Source organism: Dendrobates tinctorius, unplaced genomic scaffold (assembly GCF_039654945.1).
Source record: "Dendrobates tinctorius isolate UK_male_01 unplaced genomic scaffold, ASM3965494v1 ptg000353l, whole genome shotgun sequence".
NCBI lineage: Eukaryota > Metazoa > Chordata > Amphibia > Anura > Dendrobatidae > Dendrobates > Dendrobates tinctorius.
In genome coordinates, this window is record NW_027362019.1 from 2254774 (window position 1) to 2271622 (window position 16849).

General features: G+C 48.8%; 1 protein-coding gene across 1 annotated transcript in view; it reads right to left on the reverse strand.

Annotated features, from left to right (window-relative positions):
• The window catches only part of LOC141075445 (myosin-IIIb-like), a 148074-nt gene that overhangs the window by 44899 nt on the left and 86326 nt on the right, over positions 1–16849 (reverse strand). The window contains exons 11-17 of the mRNA XM_073562500.1: positions 15745–15845; positions 10353–10439; positions 9589–9654; positions 9246–9359; positions 8949–9060; positions 8828–8874; positions 4015–4080 (exon numbers count right to left, since the gene is read on the reverse strand). Of these exons, the coding sequence (XP_073418601.1) occupies positions 4015–4080; positions 8828–8874; positions 8949–9060; positions 9246–9359; positions 9589–9654; positions 10353–10439; positions 15745–15845 (593 nt within the window). The remainder of the gene's footprint in view (positions 1–4014; positions 4081–8827; positions 8875–8948; positions 9061–9245; positions 9360–9588; positions 9655–10352; positions 10440–15744; positions 15846–16849) is intronic.

Genomic DNA, 16849 nt, shown 5'->3' on the forward strand with positions numbered 1-16849 from the left:
TACCGCCCCCAAAATATCACCCACATATCCGGGAGACGTCCGTACCCGATACTGCCCCCAAAATATCACCCACATACCCGGGAGACGTCTGTACCTGATACCGCTCCCAAAATATCACCTACATATCCGGGAGACGACCGTACCCGATACTGCCCCCAAAATATCACCCACATATCCGGGAGACGTCTGTACCTGATACCGCTCCCAAAATATCACCTACATATCCGGGAGACGACCGTACCTGATACCGCCCCCAAAATATCACCCACATATCCGGGAGACGTCTGTACCCGATACCGCTCCCAAAATATCACCCACATATCCGGGAGACGTCCGTACCTGATACCGCCCCCAAAATATCACCCACATATCCGAGAGACGACCGTACCTGATACCGCCCCCAAAATATCACCCGCATATCCGAGAGACGTGTGTACCCGATACTGCCCCCAAAATATCACCCACATACCCGGGAGACGTCTGTACCCGATACCGCCCCCAAAATTTCACCCACATATCCGAGAGACGACCGTACCTGATACCGCCCCCAAAATATCACCCACATATCCGGGAGACGTCTGTACCCGATACCGCTCCCAAAATATCACCCACATATCCGGGAGACGTCCGTACCTGATACCGCCCCCAAAATATCACCCACATATCCGAGAGACGACCGTACCTGATACCGCCCCCAAAATATCACCCGCATATCCGAGAGACGTGTGTACCCGATACTGCCCCCAAAATATCACCCACATACCCGGGAGACGTCTGTACCCGATACCGCCCCCAAAATTTCACCCACATATCCGGGAGACGTCTGTACCCGATACCGCCCCCAAAATATCACCCACATATCCGGGAGACGTCTGTACCCGATACCGCCCCCAAAATATCACCCACATATCTGGGAGACGTCCGTACCTGATACTGCCCCCAAAATATCACCCACATATCCGGGAGACGTCTGTACCCGATACCGCCCCCAAAATATCACCCACATATCCTGGAGACGTCAGTACCCAATACCGCTCCCAAAATATCACCCACATATCCGGGAGACGTCCGTACCTGATACCGCCCCCAAAATATCACCCACATATCCGGGAGACGTCTGTACCTGGAACTGCCCCCAAAATATCACCCACATATCCGAGAGACGTGTGTACCCGATACTGCCCCCAAAATATCACCCACATATCCAAGAGACGACCGTACCTGATACCGCCCCCAAAATATCACCCACATATCCGAGAGACGTGTGTACCCGATACTGCCCCCAAAATATCACCCACATATCCAAGAGACGACCGTACCTGATACCGCCCCCAAAATATCACCCACATATCCGAGAGACGTGTGTACCCGATACTGCCCCCAAAATATCACCCACATATCCGAGAGACGTCTGTACCCGATACCGCCCCAAAAATATCACCCACATATCCGGGAGACGTCTGTACCCGATACCGCCCCCAAAATATCACCCACATATCCTGGAGACGTCAGTACCCAATACCGCTCCCAAAATATCACCCACATATCCGGGAGACGTCCGTACCTGATACCGCCCCCAAAATATCACCCACATATCCTGGAGACGTCAGTACCCAATACCGCTCCCAAAATATCACCCACATATCCGGGAGACGTCCGTACCTGATACCGCCCCCAAAATATCACCCACATATCCGGGAGACGTCTGTACCTGGAACTGCCCCCAAAATATCACCCACATATCCGAGAGACGTGTGTACCCGATACTGCCCCCAAAATATCACCCACATATCCAAGAGACGACCGTACCTGATACCGCCCCCAAAATATCACCCACATATCCGAGAGACGTGTGTACCCGATACTGCCCCCAAAATATCACCCACATATCCGGGAGACGTCTGTACCTGGAACTGCCCCCAAAATATCACCCACATATCCGAGAGACGACCGTACCTGATACCGCCCCCAAAATATCACCCACATATCCGAGAGACGTGTGTACCCGATACCGCCCCCAAAATATCACCCACATATCCGGGAGACGTCTGTACCCGATACTGCCCCCAAAATATCACCCACATACCCGGGAAACGTCCGTACCTGATACCGCCCCCAAAATATCACCCACATATCCGAGAGACGTGTGTACCCGATACTGCCCCCAAAATATCACCCACATATCCGAGAGACGTCTGTACCCGATACCGCCCCCAAAATATCACCCACATATCCGGGAGACGTCTGTACCCGATACTGCCCCCAAAATATCACCCACATACCCGGGAGACGTCCGTACCTGATACCGCCCCCAAAATATCACCCACATATCCGAGAGACGTGTGTACCCGATACTGCCCCCAAAATATCACCCACATATCCGAGAGACGTCTGTACCCGATACCGCCCCCAAAATATCACCCACATATCCGGGAGACGTCTGTACCCGATACCGCCCCCAAAATATCACCCACATATCCTGGAGACGTCAGTACCCAATACCGCTCCCAAAATATCACCCACATATCCGGGAGACGTCCGTACCTGATACCGCCCCCAAAATATCACCCACATATCCTGGAGACGTCAGTACCCAATACCGCTCCCAAAATATCACCCACATATCCGGGAGACGTCCGTACCTGATACCGCCCCCAAAATATCACCCACATATCCGGGAGACGTCTGTACCTGGAACTGCCCCCAAAATATCACCCACATATCCGAGAGACGTGTGTACCCGATACTGCCCCCAAAATATCACCCACATATCCAAGAGACGACCGTACCTGATACCGCCCCCAAAATATCACCCACATATCCGAGAGACGTGTGTACCCGATACTGCCCCCAAAATATCACCCACATATCCAAGAGACGACCGTACCTGATACCGCCCCCAAAATATCACCCACATATCCGGGAGACGTCTGTACCCGATACTGCCCCCAAAATATCACCCACATACCCGGGAGACGTCCGTACCTGATACCGCCCCCAAAATATCACCCACATATCCGAGAGACGTGTGTACCCGATACTGCCCCCAAAATATCACCCACATATCCGAGAGACGTCTGTACCCGATACCGCCCCCAAAATATCACCCACATATCCGGGAGACGTCTGTACCCGATACCGCCCCCAAAATATCACCCACATATCCTGGAGACGTCAGTACCCAATACCGCTCCCAAAATATCACCCACATATCCGGGAGACGTCCGTACCTGATACCGCCCCCAAAATATCACCCACATATCCTGGAGACGTCAGTACCCAATACCGCTCCCAAAATATCACCCACATATCCGGGAGACGTCCGTACCTGATACCGCCCCCAAAATATCACCCACATATCCGGGAGACGTCTGTACCTGGAACTGCCCCCAAAATATCACCCACATATCCGAGAGACGTGTGTACCCGATACTGCCCCCAAAATATCACCCACATATCCAAGAGACGACCGTACCTGATACCGCCCCCAAAATATCACCCACATATCCAAGAGACGACCGTACCTGATACCGCCCCCAAAATATCACCCACATATCCGGGAGACGACCGTACCGGATACCGCCCCCAAAATATCACCCACATATCCGAGAGACGTGTGTACCCGATACTGCCCCCAAAATATCACCCACATATCCGGGAGACGTCTGTACCTGGAACTGCCCCCAAAATATCACCCACATATCCGAGAGACGACCGTACCTGATACCGCCCCCAAAATATCACCCACATATCCGAGAGACGTGTGTACCCGATACCGCCCCCAAAATATCACCCACATATCCGGGAGACGTCTGTACCCGATACCGCCCCCAAAATATCACCCACATACCCGGGAGACGTCCGTACCTGATACCGCCCCCAAAATATCACCCACATATCCGGGAGACGTCTGTACCCGATACCGACCCCAAAATATCACCCACATATCCGGGAGACGACCGTACCCGATACTGCCCCCAAAATATCACCCACATACCCGGGAGACGTCCGTACCTGGAACTGTGCCCCAACAGACATCTTACGAGCGGAAGCTTTATCCTGAGAGATCCGAACCTGAAACTAAACACAGAGTCACTGAGAGGTGAGAGGGTCCGCAGGTAATGGGGGGTGTATCAGTGAGGGTGTAAACATGCTGGACCTCATTTTGTCCAGTTACCGGTGGGTGACCGGACGCTGTGTCAATGTCTCTACTCACAGTTTTACAGAGTCCATGATATCTTTGGTTTGCAGCCGTTAAACACACTGGTCCTCTTTCTGGCACAGGATAGTCTACCTACCGGCACAAGACATGTCCACATCCGAGACCAGTCATCGTGGAAAGCTGCAGCACACACCAGACACCCCTTAGATTCCTGAGACATGTGACCACAAAACAGTCTCATGATATCCCATGAGACTCACCCATTGATGGGAGGTGTGTGGTTAGTCAGATCCGCCCAGCTCTCCAACTAAACAAAGCTAGTGGAACTACAGGTCCCAGAGTAACAATCCAAGCTTACAGCGTAGAGGACCTCCGTCTCTGCGACACATACCAGCCATTCACTATGGCGTTGGTCACTGTCTCACATATCCCCCCCCTCTGTTCAATCTTCTGGGGTTGAACACCTGTCATACACCAGACAGGGCAACCGTGTCACCTTGCCCTACTAGTCGAAAGGGCCCTCTCATTCATCTGAGCGTCAGCTCCTGAAACATACTCCATCACTCTGTCGTTTCACGTTTCGGAGACATAACGATGTAAGACCTCCCCCGACCCTAGCGGTCAGTATGTAGGCCTTGAGCTTCAGCCCCTGAGTCACAGTCTGTCCGTGTCACCAGACCCTTTTTAGTCACCACATTTCTCAAGTACACCCCTTCACCCCACCTCTCTCTCTATGACCGCCAACAGCGGTTTGTGCAGCCATAAGACTCAATTACAGTCGAGCCTACGGTCAGGTCTGAGTCTGACCTATTTAGTACGCTACAGGGACTACTGCCAAGGCCCCTCAGTTTTGTTCTGATAGCAGATCTGCCATTTTCAGATTCTCAGCATCCTTGTCTTGCTACACTACCAAGGCTTTTCCTTGCGGGATGTCTTTGGCTGTCACTCTGCTGACAAACTTCTCTATCGCCTTTCCTAATTAGAAAAGTCATGCCAATTCTCTCTTTTTTCCTTTTTCCCTACTCTCCACTGTGGTAATTTTATTATTTGAAGGGCTCCTTCTTTTCCCGGTATCTTGGGTTGAAGGTGGCTGCCATCTTCCACCAATTTGGCGCAGAAGTCCTGTAAGGCTCGGTCTTTCAAGCCTTAACTGCTCTATCTTCCTTAGATATGTCACACGATATTCCAGCAGAGTCCATACATTTCCAAGATTCTCCATCGTACCCAGAAGGAAGAATGGTGCCATATCCTTTTCCCTGGGTTTCTGGTCTTCATGGTCACCTGGAATTCTTAATCTCACCACTTCAGACTTATCCACCATCTCTTGCATGGCTCGACCATTTTTCCCAATGACTTTCCTCACCATAGGAATAGGCACCTGTATTATATCTTCCAGAAGACTACGAGCTTTCCTCATATGCACCAGCCATCTAGCAGTGTCTTCATTCCTCAACTGGATCATCCACTTCGTCCGCACATATATCCAGTGCAGGTCACTCAGGATAGCTACTCTCTTCACTGTGACACCAGTTGTGGATAGTACCACTAACTGTTTAGTTTCCGGAGCCCAGTACACCTTACACGCCGCCACAGTCTTCTTGAATTCTTCGTGCAGACTCCCTGGCTCACGTCTCGCTCAGGTCTTCAGGTACGCCTATCAAGCATTTAAACAGGGAAGTCTCTTTCTCTTCTGCTGTCATAAGACAAGGCTTCACATTTACACCCACATGTGGCTCCAACAGAACTTCGTATTCTATGACCTTTGTGCACCCTGGCAATGCCGAGAACAGGTTCCTGCTGTTCTAGAGCAACTCCCGGCACTGCTGTTTTTGGGCCTTCGACAGCATCTCCGCTATGTCGATACCTTCTACCTCGCCTTCTGGCTGGTCCAGCAAGCACGGAGTTTCAGCTGGCTCTCTGTCTTGCCATGGCTTGATGAGGTTCACATGGTAGACCTGATATGATTTCCGTCTATCTGGTTGATGAATCCTATAGTTTACATCACCAAGCTTCTCCACCACATCACACAGCCCTTGCAATTTGACCATGAACTTGCTCTCCACTGTAGGAATTAGAATAAGGACTCGATATCCTGGATTGAACTGCCTCACTCTGGCTGATCAGTTATAGACCCTGGCCTGAGCTTCTTGTGCCTGGAGGAGGTGTCCTTTTACGATTGGCATCATCTTCGCAATCCTCTCCTGCATCAGTGTCACATGTTCGATGATGCTTCGGTGGGGCGGGACTTCAGCTTCCCAGGTTTCCATGGCTATATCCAGGAGACCTCACGGATGTAAGTCATACAGAAGTTCTATTGGCGATAACCCCGTAGAGGCCTGTGGAACCTTAAGGATGGAGAACAACAGATATGGTAAGAGACAGTCCCAGTCATTTTGTATGGCTTTCCTCAGCATGCTCTTCAGCGTTTTATTAAACTTTTCGACAAGGCCATTTGTCTGAGGATGGTACACTGAAGTCCTCAACTGGGAGATTTGCAGAACCTTGTGTAACTCCCTCATTACCTTACTCATAAAAGGTGTTCCCTGGTCGGTCAGGATCTCCTTTGGCAAACCTGTCCGGGAAAAAACAAGGACCAACTCGCGGGCTATACTCTTTGCGAAGGAGTGTCTCAGGGGAATTGCCTCCCTCAGGATAGCATGTGGCATAGTCCAGGATGACCAATATGTATTGAAGCCCACAAGCAGATTTCACCAGGGGTCCGACCAAGTCCATAGAAATTCTCTCAAACAGTACTTCAACAATGGGCAATGGTACGAGTGGACTTCGAAAGTGAGAGGTGGGGGCGGTTAACTGACACGTAGGGGAGGACCTGCAATAATTTACAATTTCCCGGTGACACCTGGGTCAAAAGAACCTCTGCACGATTCGTTCTCTTGTTTTCTCCACTCCCAGATGTCCCCCAAAGATGTGTGAATGGGCCATGTCCAACACCTTCCGTCTATATGGCCCCGGGTCTATTAGCTGTTCCACGACCTCCTCCCTCACTTTTGTGACCCGATACAACAACTCCGCACTCATCATAAAATAAGGAAACCTTGTGCCAGCCACCGACTCCTGTGCAACCCCATTAATGACAGTGACATTATTGAAGGCTTCCTTCAGAATTGGGTCTCTATCATAGAGACCCAACTCTGGGGCAGTCACAAAATTCTCACTGGTCACCCCTAACTCCAGAATGTCAGACTCGGAGGACATTTCCTCCTCACCCCCACAAGGACACAATAGGGAAACCCATCTGCCTCTGGGTGTGGTGATATAAATATGATTCACTGGTTCCCTTTTTTCGAGCCAGCAAACTCAAAACCCTTCTCCCACAGATCCCAAAATAAACAAAAGTCCCAGCCTTTAATTATAGGGTGTAACAAGTCCAGAAAAATGCCAACCTCATGGGACGCAGTACTGTGGGCCATTTCAATGTCCACTCTGGCAATAGGGTAGTCCTTAGCATCACCATGAATGAACCGCACAACGACTTTTTTTTATCCGGGATCAGTTATAGCGAAAGGGTGGCCCTCACAAGGGTCACTAGACTCCAGCCCGGTCACCTTCACGGTACATGCTTGAGGCCCCTGGCTGGGTGGAGATTTCACACTGCAGGTCAGATACGCATAAAATGAACATCGGCGTCCCATGCTGCAGTCCATCTGCTCAGGGGTCAGGGGACAACGGGCGGCTGTATGGCCTGAGCCATGGCCCCTCCAGCAAACAATATCACCCGTAGGGACCTTGGGCATCACCTTCCCAGCCCTTTAGACCTTGGACACCCCACTTCCTTTTGGGACCCCGAGTATGGAGTGGGCTGCCTTTCCACAGAACCTTCAACCCCCCTGTTATCTCTCGACCAGTCTGACCAGTTCATCGGCATTCCAGGAATCACCCTGGGCAACCAAAGTCTGTATGGATCTCGGCAGGGAATGCACAAACCGGTCCATCACCACTCGTTCTACTATCTGCACAGGCCACTTCTGGACCAGGGCAACAGGTCAAACATTTGTGAGTTCAGTGGTTTGTCCCGGTGATACGCCCAACGGTAAACCCACTGAGCCCTGAGAGTCATTGTCACCCCCAAGCACGCAAGAATCTCAGTTTTTAGCTTGTGATACTCTGTCGTCCTGCAAAGCTAAATCGTAGTACACTTTCTGGTGTTCTCCTGTCAAGTATGGCACCAGTACCTCTGCCCACTGCTCTGGCGGGAGTTTCTCCTTCTCGGAGACCATTTCAAACACCGTAAGGAAGGCCTCAACATCATCCCTGAGATTCATTTTCTGCAAAACCCGTCTTACAGCCTCAAGGTGGGATGGGGCAATTTATCTAAGTAGTTTAGTAGCTAGGGACAACATATTTTGGGGCCCTAACTGGTACCAGTATGACTGCCACTGCTACATCCTGGACAAATTGGTGGCAGCGGTGGGATCTGCGGGATCTCTCCGGTGTTCTCCTTGACACACACCTTACAAGAAGACTGTGTATAAGGGCCCGCGAGGAGGGCACAGGGAGGAGCCTGGACACGAAGGCACAGGGAGGAGCTGGAACACGAGGGCACAGGGAGGAGCTGGGACACGAGGACACAGGGAGGAGCTGGGACACGAGGGCACAGGGAGGAGCCGGGAAAAGAGGGTTGGGCTATTGTGTGTGGTCACTTACCTTCTCCCGATGTACGGGCATCAGGGTTCCTGTCCGGGAGATGCAGGCTGAGGAAACAGTCAGAAATACTTATTGCTTTTCATTATAGCGGGGGTGGGGCCATTTGAGTGCGACTACCCACCTGAGAAGAGCAGGCTCAGCAGGGAGGTGGCACTGTTTATCAACAGGTTCTGGATGTTCATGGGAATAGTGTCCCTGTTCTTCTCCAAGAACCCGACTGCCGTGTACCGGACCTGAGGGGGAGTAGCTTCAGAAAATACAGAACGAGCATTGTCTGAGGCTTCAGAGAGGGGTGAAGCCACCATCGGGTGTTGCCACCAGGAGGTGGGTTCTAGAGGTGAGGCGCCATAATGGGGCGGAGCTTGAAGAATCAGAGTTTCTGCTGCAAACGATATTGAGCCGAGATCAGGTTTCTCACCTTCCCGGCGTAGTGATTGATGGTGAATCCTTGATCTTTTCCTCGTGTTCGCTCAAAGTGCGGGTTTGTCCGACATGCAGTGCTGAGTTTCTCCACAAATGACTCATCAGATGCCTAAAAACAAACAAATTACACCAACGAGTCTCAACCCACAATGACATCATCGGCAAAATGTGACTGCATCATCATATGATCACTAAACCACGCCCAGAGTGATTGACTATGGAAGACAAGGCAATTTTTGATTGTCATCAGCCTCCTATATATAATAACAGTACAATCAGAAGTGCAGGATAACGCACAAGACGGAGAACAGGACAGACCCTCCACTGTGATGACTCACCTGGGGAAACGCCGTCTGCTCGTCCAGGATGGAGAGGATGCCCCAGGGCCGTGCCAAAAACAGATCCTAGAGACGAAGAAGGGGAGCGCAGCGTGAACCTCACACGATTCTCAAAATCATGACTACCCCAAACAAAAGGGAGAAGCCGGGGACAGCACAGACTCCACCCAAAAGGGAGGAGCCGGGGACAGCACAGACTCTACCCAAAAGGGAGAAGCCGGGGACAGCACAGACTCCACCCAAAAGGGAGGAGCCGGGGACAGCACAGACTCTACCCAAAAGGGAGGAGCCAGGGACAGCACAGACTCCACCCAAAAGGGAGGAGCCGGGAAAAGCACAGACTCCACCCAAAAGGGAGGAGCCGGGGACAGCACAGACCACCCAAAAGGGAGGAGCCGGGAACAGCACAGATACCACTCAAAAGGGAGAAGCCGGGGACAGCACAGACTCCACCCAAAAGGGAGGAGCCGGGGACAGCACAGACTCTACCCAAAAGGGAGGAGTCGGGGACAGCACAGACTCCACCCAAAAGGGAGGAGCCAGGAACAGCACAGATTCCACCCAAAAGGGAGGGGCCAGGAACAGCACAGATTCCACTCAAAAGGGAGGAGCTGGGAACAGCACAGACTCCACCCAAAAGGGGGGAGCCAGGGACAGCACAGACTCTACCTCTGCAGAGCGGTTACAGCAACATACGTGGCATCACAGCGACCACGGATCCCCCAAATCCAGGACACCCCCCCCAACACTCGATCCACACATACCAGTACTAGTTGGTTATTGGTGAAGGCCACGGCGTCCTCCATGATCCCCTCCTCCCGGTAATGCTGCTGCTCCATCAGAAAAATGTGCTAATAACAAAGAATACACGAGAGATCACGGGACATAAAGAGTACATAATATAACACATGGAGACGTCCGTACAAGACACGTAATATAAGACATGGAGACGTCCGTACGGGACACGTAATATAAGACACGGAGACGTCCGTACGGGACGCGTAATATAAGACACGGAGACGTCCGTACGGGACGCGTAATATAAGACACGGAGACATCCGTACGGGTCACATAATATACGACACAGAGACGTCCGTACGGGACACATAATATAAGACACGGAGACGTTCGTACGGGTCACATAATATAAGACACGGAGACGTTCGTACGGGTCACATAATATAAGACACAGAGACGTCCGTATGGGACACAATATAAGACACGGAGACGTTCGTACGGGTCACATAATATAAGACACGGAGATGTCCATACGGGTCACATAATATAAGACACGGAGATGTCCGTACGGGACACATAATATAAGACACAGAGACGTCCATACAGGACAAGTAATATAAGACACGGAGACGCCCGTACGGGACACATAATATAAGACACGGAGACGTCCGTACGGGACACGTAATATAAGACACGGAGACGTTCGTACGGGACACGTAATATAAGACATGGAGACGTCCGTACGGGACACGTAATATTACATGGAGACGTCCGTACGGGACCCGTAATATAAGACACGGAGACGTCCGTATGAGACACATAATATAACACGGAGACGTCCGTACGGGACCAGTAATATAAGACACGGAGACATCCGTATGAGACACATAATATAACACGGAGACGTCCGTATGGGACACATAATATAAGACACGGAGACGTCCGTACGGGACACATAATATAAGACACGGAGACTTTCGTACGGGTCACATAATATAAGACACGGAGACGTCCGTATGGGACACATAAGACACGGAGACATTCGTATGGGACACGTAATATAAGACACGAAGACATCCTGTCGGGTCACATAATATAAGACACGGAGACGTCCGTATGGGACACATAATATAAGACACGGAGACGTTCGTACGGGTCACATAATATAAGACACGGAGACGTTCGTACGGGACACGTAATATAAGACACGGAGACGTTCGTACGGGTCACATAATATAAGACACGGAGACGTCTGTACGGGTCACATAATATAAGACACGGAGACGTCCGTACGGGACACATAATATAAGACACGGAGACGTTCGTACGGGTCACATAATATAAGACACGGAGACGTTCGTACGGGTCACGTAATATAAGACACGGAGACGTCCGTATGGGACACATAATATAAGACATGGAGACGTTCGTACGGGTCACATAAGACACGGAGCCGTTCGTACGGGTCACATAATATAAGACGCGGAGATGTCCATAGGGGTCACATAATATAAGACACGGAGATGTCCGTACGGGACACATAATATAAGACACGGAGACGTCCGTACAGGACAAGTAATATAAGACACGGAGACGCCCGTATGGGACACATAATATAAGACACGGAGACGTCCGTACGGGACACGTAATATAAGACACCGAGACGTCCGTACGGGACACGTAATATAAGACACGGAGACGTTCGTACGGGACACGTAATATAAGACACGGAGACGTCCGTACGGGACACATAATATAAGACACGGAGACGTCCGTACGGGACACGTAATATAAGACACGGAGACGTCCATACGGGACACGTAATATAAGACACGGAGACGTCCGTACGGGACACGTAATATAAGACACGGAGACGTCTGTACGGGACACGTAATATAAGACACAGAGACGTCCGTACGGGACACGTAATATAAGACACGGAGACGTCCGTACGGGACACGTAATATAAGACACGGAAACGTCCGTACGGGACACGTAATATAAGACACAGAGACGTCCGTACGGGACACGTAATATGACACGGAGACGTCCGTACAGGACACGTAATATAAGACACGGAGATGTCCGTACGAGACACGTAATATAAGACACGGAAACGTCCGTATGGGACACGTAATATAAGACATGGAGACATCCGTATGAGACACGTAATATAACACGGAGACGTCCGTACGGGACACGTAATATTACATGGAGACGTTGTAACGACTCCACATTTATTCTTATTGATGCCAGACGTTTTATCCAGGAGTTTCCACACTTGTCTTGATACCGTAGTCGTGCACATCACTTCTAGATAACCTAATAACCCAACCCAAGAGCCTTAATTCTATGGTTCATGGAGAAACACGAGCTAGCAATATTAAAAATTTAATTTTTATTGTATATTTAAAACTATGATAAAGAGAAGAGAAAACCTGCAGGAAAGTAACAAAAAGCACATTCACTCACAATCAGTCATAGGCTTTTTACATCTAAGGAGCCCTCCCTTCCCTCTGTCAATGCCCCTTGGAAAAAGCATTGACGAAACGTCGACGTCGGGGTGCAGCTACTCATGGCATGTGAACACGGGTTTACGACTAAATGGAAGTTTATGTGGCTTTTTGTTAGGTTTATGCTTTCACCCATATACTGGTGGATGTTCCTAATGCAGTCTTTGTAATATCCCACTTTGCACTAGGCCGCTCCGCACTAGGCCACTCCGCACTATGACGCTATGCACTATGACGCTCAGCACTAGGCAGCGTCGCACTATGACGCTCCGCACTAGGCCGCTCCGCACTTGATTGGAATACTCTGGAGTTAAGTCTCTTTAGTCTTAAAAGTCACACACCTTGTATGTTTTGCATTATGCTGATTTGCACTTTATGTAACATCTGACTGCAACACTCTGAATGTATATATCATTAAGCCACGAATACAGCATACAATATACAGTTGTGCTCAAAAGTTTACATAGCCTAGCAGAATTTTTGCTTTCTTGGCCTTTTTTCATAGAATATGAATGAGAACACCAAACCTTTTTCTCCACTCATGGTTAGTGGTTGGGTGAAGCCATTTATTGTCAGACTAATGTATTTTCTCTTTTTAAATCATAATGACAACCCAAACATCCAAATGACCCTGATCTAAAGTTTACATACCCTGGTGATTTTGGCCTAATAATATGCACAGAAGTTGACATAAATGGGTTTGACTGGCTACTAAAGGTAACATCCTCACCTGTGACCTGTTTCCTCGTAATCAGTGTGTGTGCATAAAAGCTGAGTGAGTTTCTGAGATCCAGACAGACTCTTGCATCTTTCATCCAGCTACTGACGTTTCTGGATTGTGCGTCATGGGGAAAGCAAAAGAATTGTCAACGGATCTACGGGAAAAGGTAGTTGAATTGTGTAAAACGGGAAAGGGATACAAAAAGATATCCAAAGAACTGATCATGCCAGTCAGCAGCGTTCAAACTGTGATTAACAAATGGAAAATCAGGGGCTCTGTAAAAACAAAACCACGATCATGCAGACCAACAACAATTTCGTCCACTACTGCCAGGAAAATTGTTTGGGATGCAAAGAAAAACCCACAAATAACAGCAGCTGAAATACTGGACTCTCTGAAAACTAGCTGTGTGGCTGGTCAAAGTTGAAGGAAAGATGAATGCAGCAGGTTATCAGCAAATACTGGAGGCAAATTTGCAATCATCAGCCCGGAAGCTGCATGTGGGACGTACTTGGACGTTCCAACATGACAACAATCCAAAACACAAGGCCAAGTCGACCGGTCATTGACTACAGCAGAACAAAGTGAAGGTTCTTGAGCGGCCATCTCAGTCTCCTGACCTCAATATCATTGAGCCACTCTGGGGAGATCTCAAGCACGCAGTTCATGCCAGACAGCCCAGGAATTTACAGGAACTGGAGGTTTCTGCCAAGAAGAGTGGGCAGCTTTACCATCTGAGATAATAAAGAACCTCATCCAGAACTACCACAAAAGACTTCAAGCTGTCATTGATGTCAGAGAGGGCAATACACGGTATTAAGAAATGGGGTATGTAAACTTTTGATCAGGGTCATTTGGATGTTTTGGGTTGTCATTATGATTTAAAGAGAGAAAACACAGTAGTTTGACAATAAATGGCTTCACCCAACCACTAACCATGAGTGGAGATAAGGTTTGGTGTTAACATTCATATTCTTTGAAAAAAAGCCAAGAATGCAAAGTTCTGCAAGAGTATGTAAGCTTTCGAGCACAATTGTACATGTACTGTTCCGCATTTTGAGGTAGCTTCAGTTTTTCACTGCTTTTTTTTTAGTATTTTTCAATATATTCTCAACAAAAATGATATTTTTAGCATATTTATAGCACGTCTCTCCATTAACCATAGAATTAAGGCTCCTGGTTTGTGGTGTTATTTACTATTCAGTAGGCCCAGGGACATGAGCTATTGTTCATATGAGCCTAAACGTTGACTCTTGCTGTACGTTGAATCGATGTTTGTTCAATGGTTGCCGATTATCTATTGCATCTGTCTCCGCAATCCTTGGGGACAAAGGTGCAGGTTAATTGAACAATTAATGTTTATAAATTTGGTGAATGACTGATGACTATCTATGGTAGGAGTCCCTACAGCTTGTTCTGCAAACATTGAAGGACAAAATATGCAGGTTAATTGGACACTTGAACAATGAAGGATTAACCCCTCCCGCCTCTCCCAAACCTGTGGATAATGCTCTGAAGGACATATGTGGGTATAAAAATGGATCTTTCTACTTCTACAGAGAGAGGACAGCATCCAAGGTACAATGGCTCCAACCGGAGGAATACAGAATTGATCCACTGCCCATCACTGAGCCCATGGAGATGTTTGGAGGTCACCTGGCCACATACCTCAATGGATTCTGTCAGCTTCCTAAGCTTGCAGCTGCCTCCTCTCCGTGGGTGCCCATCAAAAGTGCGGTGCTACTGGTTGAGGTTGTTGGCCCTGGAGGCCCTGAAGTCGCATGTTCTAATTCCCGGTGACCCAGCAGGACGGTGAGCCATTTGTGCCATCTTATGTACTTGCTGGAACTGTTCAAGTGTTATTGACTGTTGGTGCTCCAATAAAGTATTGCCACACTGTTTTACCCTCACCCTGTGTTGACTGAGGAGTATTATGCCCACGGGGAAGGAGAATGGGCGTTTAGTGAGATGAGCCCTGGTCCATGCGGTCTATCTAAAGACAGCCGGACCAGCGGACAAAAGCACGCACTGACCCTCGTGTCTCCACAGATATCTGTACCGGGCATGCAATATAATACGCGGACAAGTCTGTACAGGACACGTAATAAAACACGGTAATGTATGTACTATACACGCAATATAACACATGCTCTCATGTACAGGATATACAATACCATCACGTACGTGGTTGAAGAAGTTCTGCAGCTGCTCATTCGCCAGGTTAATACAAAGCTGCTCGAAGCGATTAACAACAAAGTTTTCAAAGCCAAAAATATCGAGGATCCCTAGAAATGAAGATGATCATTATCAATCCTCCTCATCCATATCCTTATTGTTACGGATATGATTGCAAACCTATAAGAAGTCTCATAATTATACAAGAGCCTGCAATCTAACAAGCAATCTTTACATGAACCCTGTGTAGCTGACCCCCTCTTTTGGAAACAGGTAATTAAGGAAAATCCCAATCGATGGCAGATGTGAGGCAATCTTAGCTTGAATGCACAAGAATGAGGAGAAATGCTAATTTACAACAGGTAAAGAAATGTGTGCATGTGGCCTAATACAATTAAGTGAGGTTTAATGAACTGCGTCAATATAATAGGGAGGAAAGTCTTGTTTTCGGAAATTATATAAAATGGCGAACGCAAGCCAAAATTTCTGGTCGCAGGACAATGGCCAGTGTACTGCCAAAAGGAGATCGGCCAGAAATTGACAATATCTATGCCATGACTTATATCTTCCACCTGTTGAGAAAAAGTTGAGAATCTCATATTTTTCTAAAACTAAGTCACATCCTACAGTTCTCTGAAGTCCAGCCCTGTTATGAGGCACCAGAGGGAGGTGCGGGGGTGTAACTTGTGGTAATAAAAAGACAATGCCGATTACGACCCTTGTTCAATGCCAGGGAGATTCATTGATGTGTAGGACTGATCCACGTTTTCACAGAACAACTTCCCTCCATAAATCTGCGCCACATCAGTGACCCAGATCTAGTCATTTTCTTTTGTTATTCCTTTTTATTTTAACCCCTTAACGATCACCGATACGCCTTTTAACGGCGGTAGATAAGGGTACTTAGACCACAGCGCCGTGAATTCATGGCGTTGTGGAAGAAGTGTAGAGCGCCCCCAAGAGTTGGATTTTCTCCAGGGTCTTGGCTGCCTGGGGGGTTGCCGAGACCGCAGAGAACATGATTCAGGTCGGTTTTTACCGACCCCGGTCTTGCGATCACCATTAACAGTATAACGGCAAAAAAAAGTCTGATGTGCCATTAAATTTCTCTCTC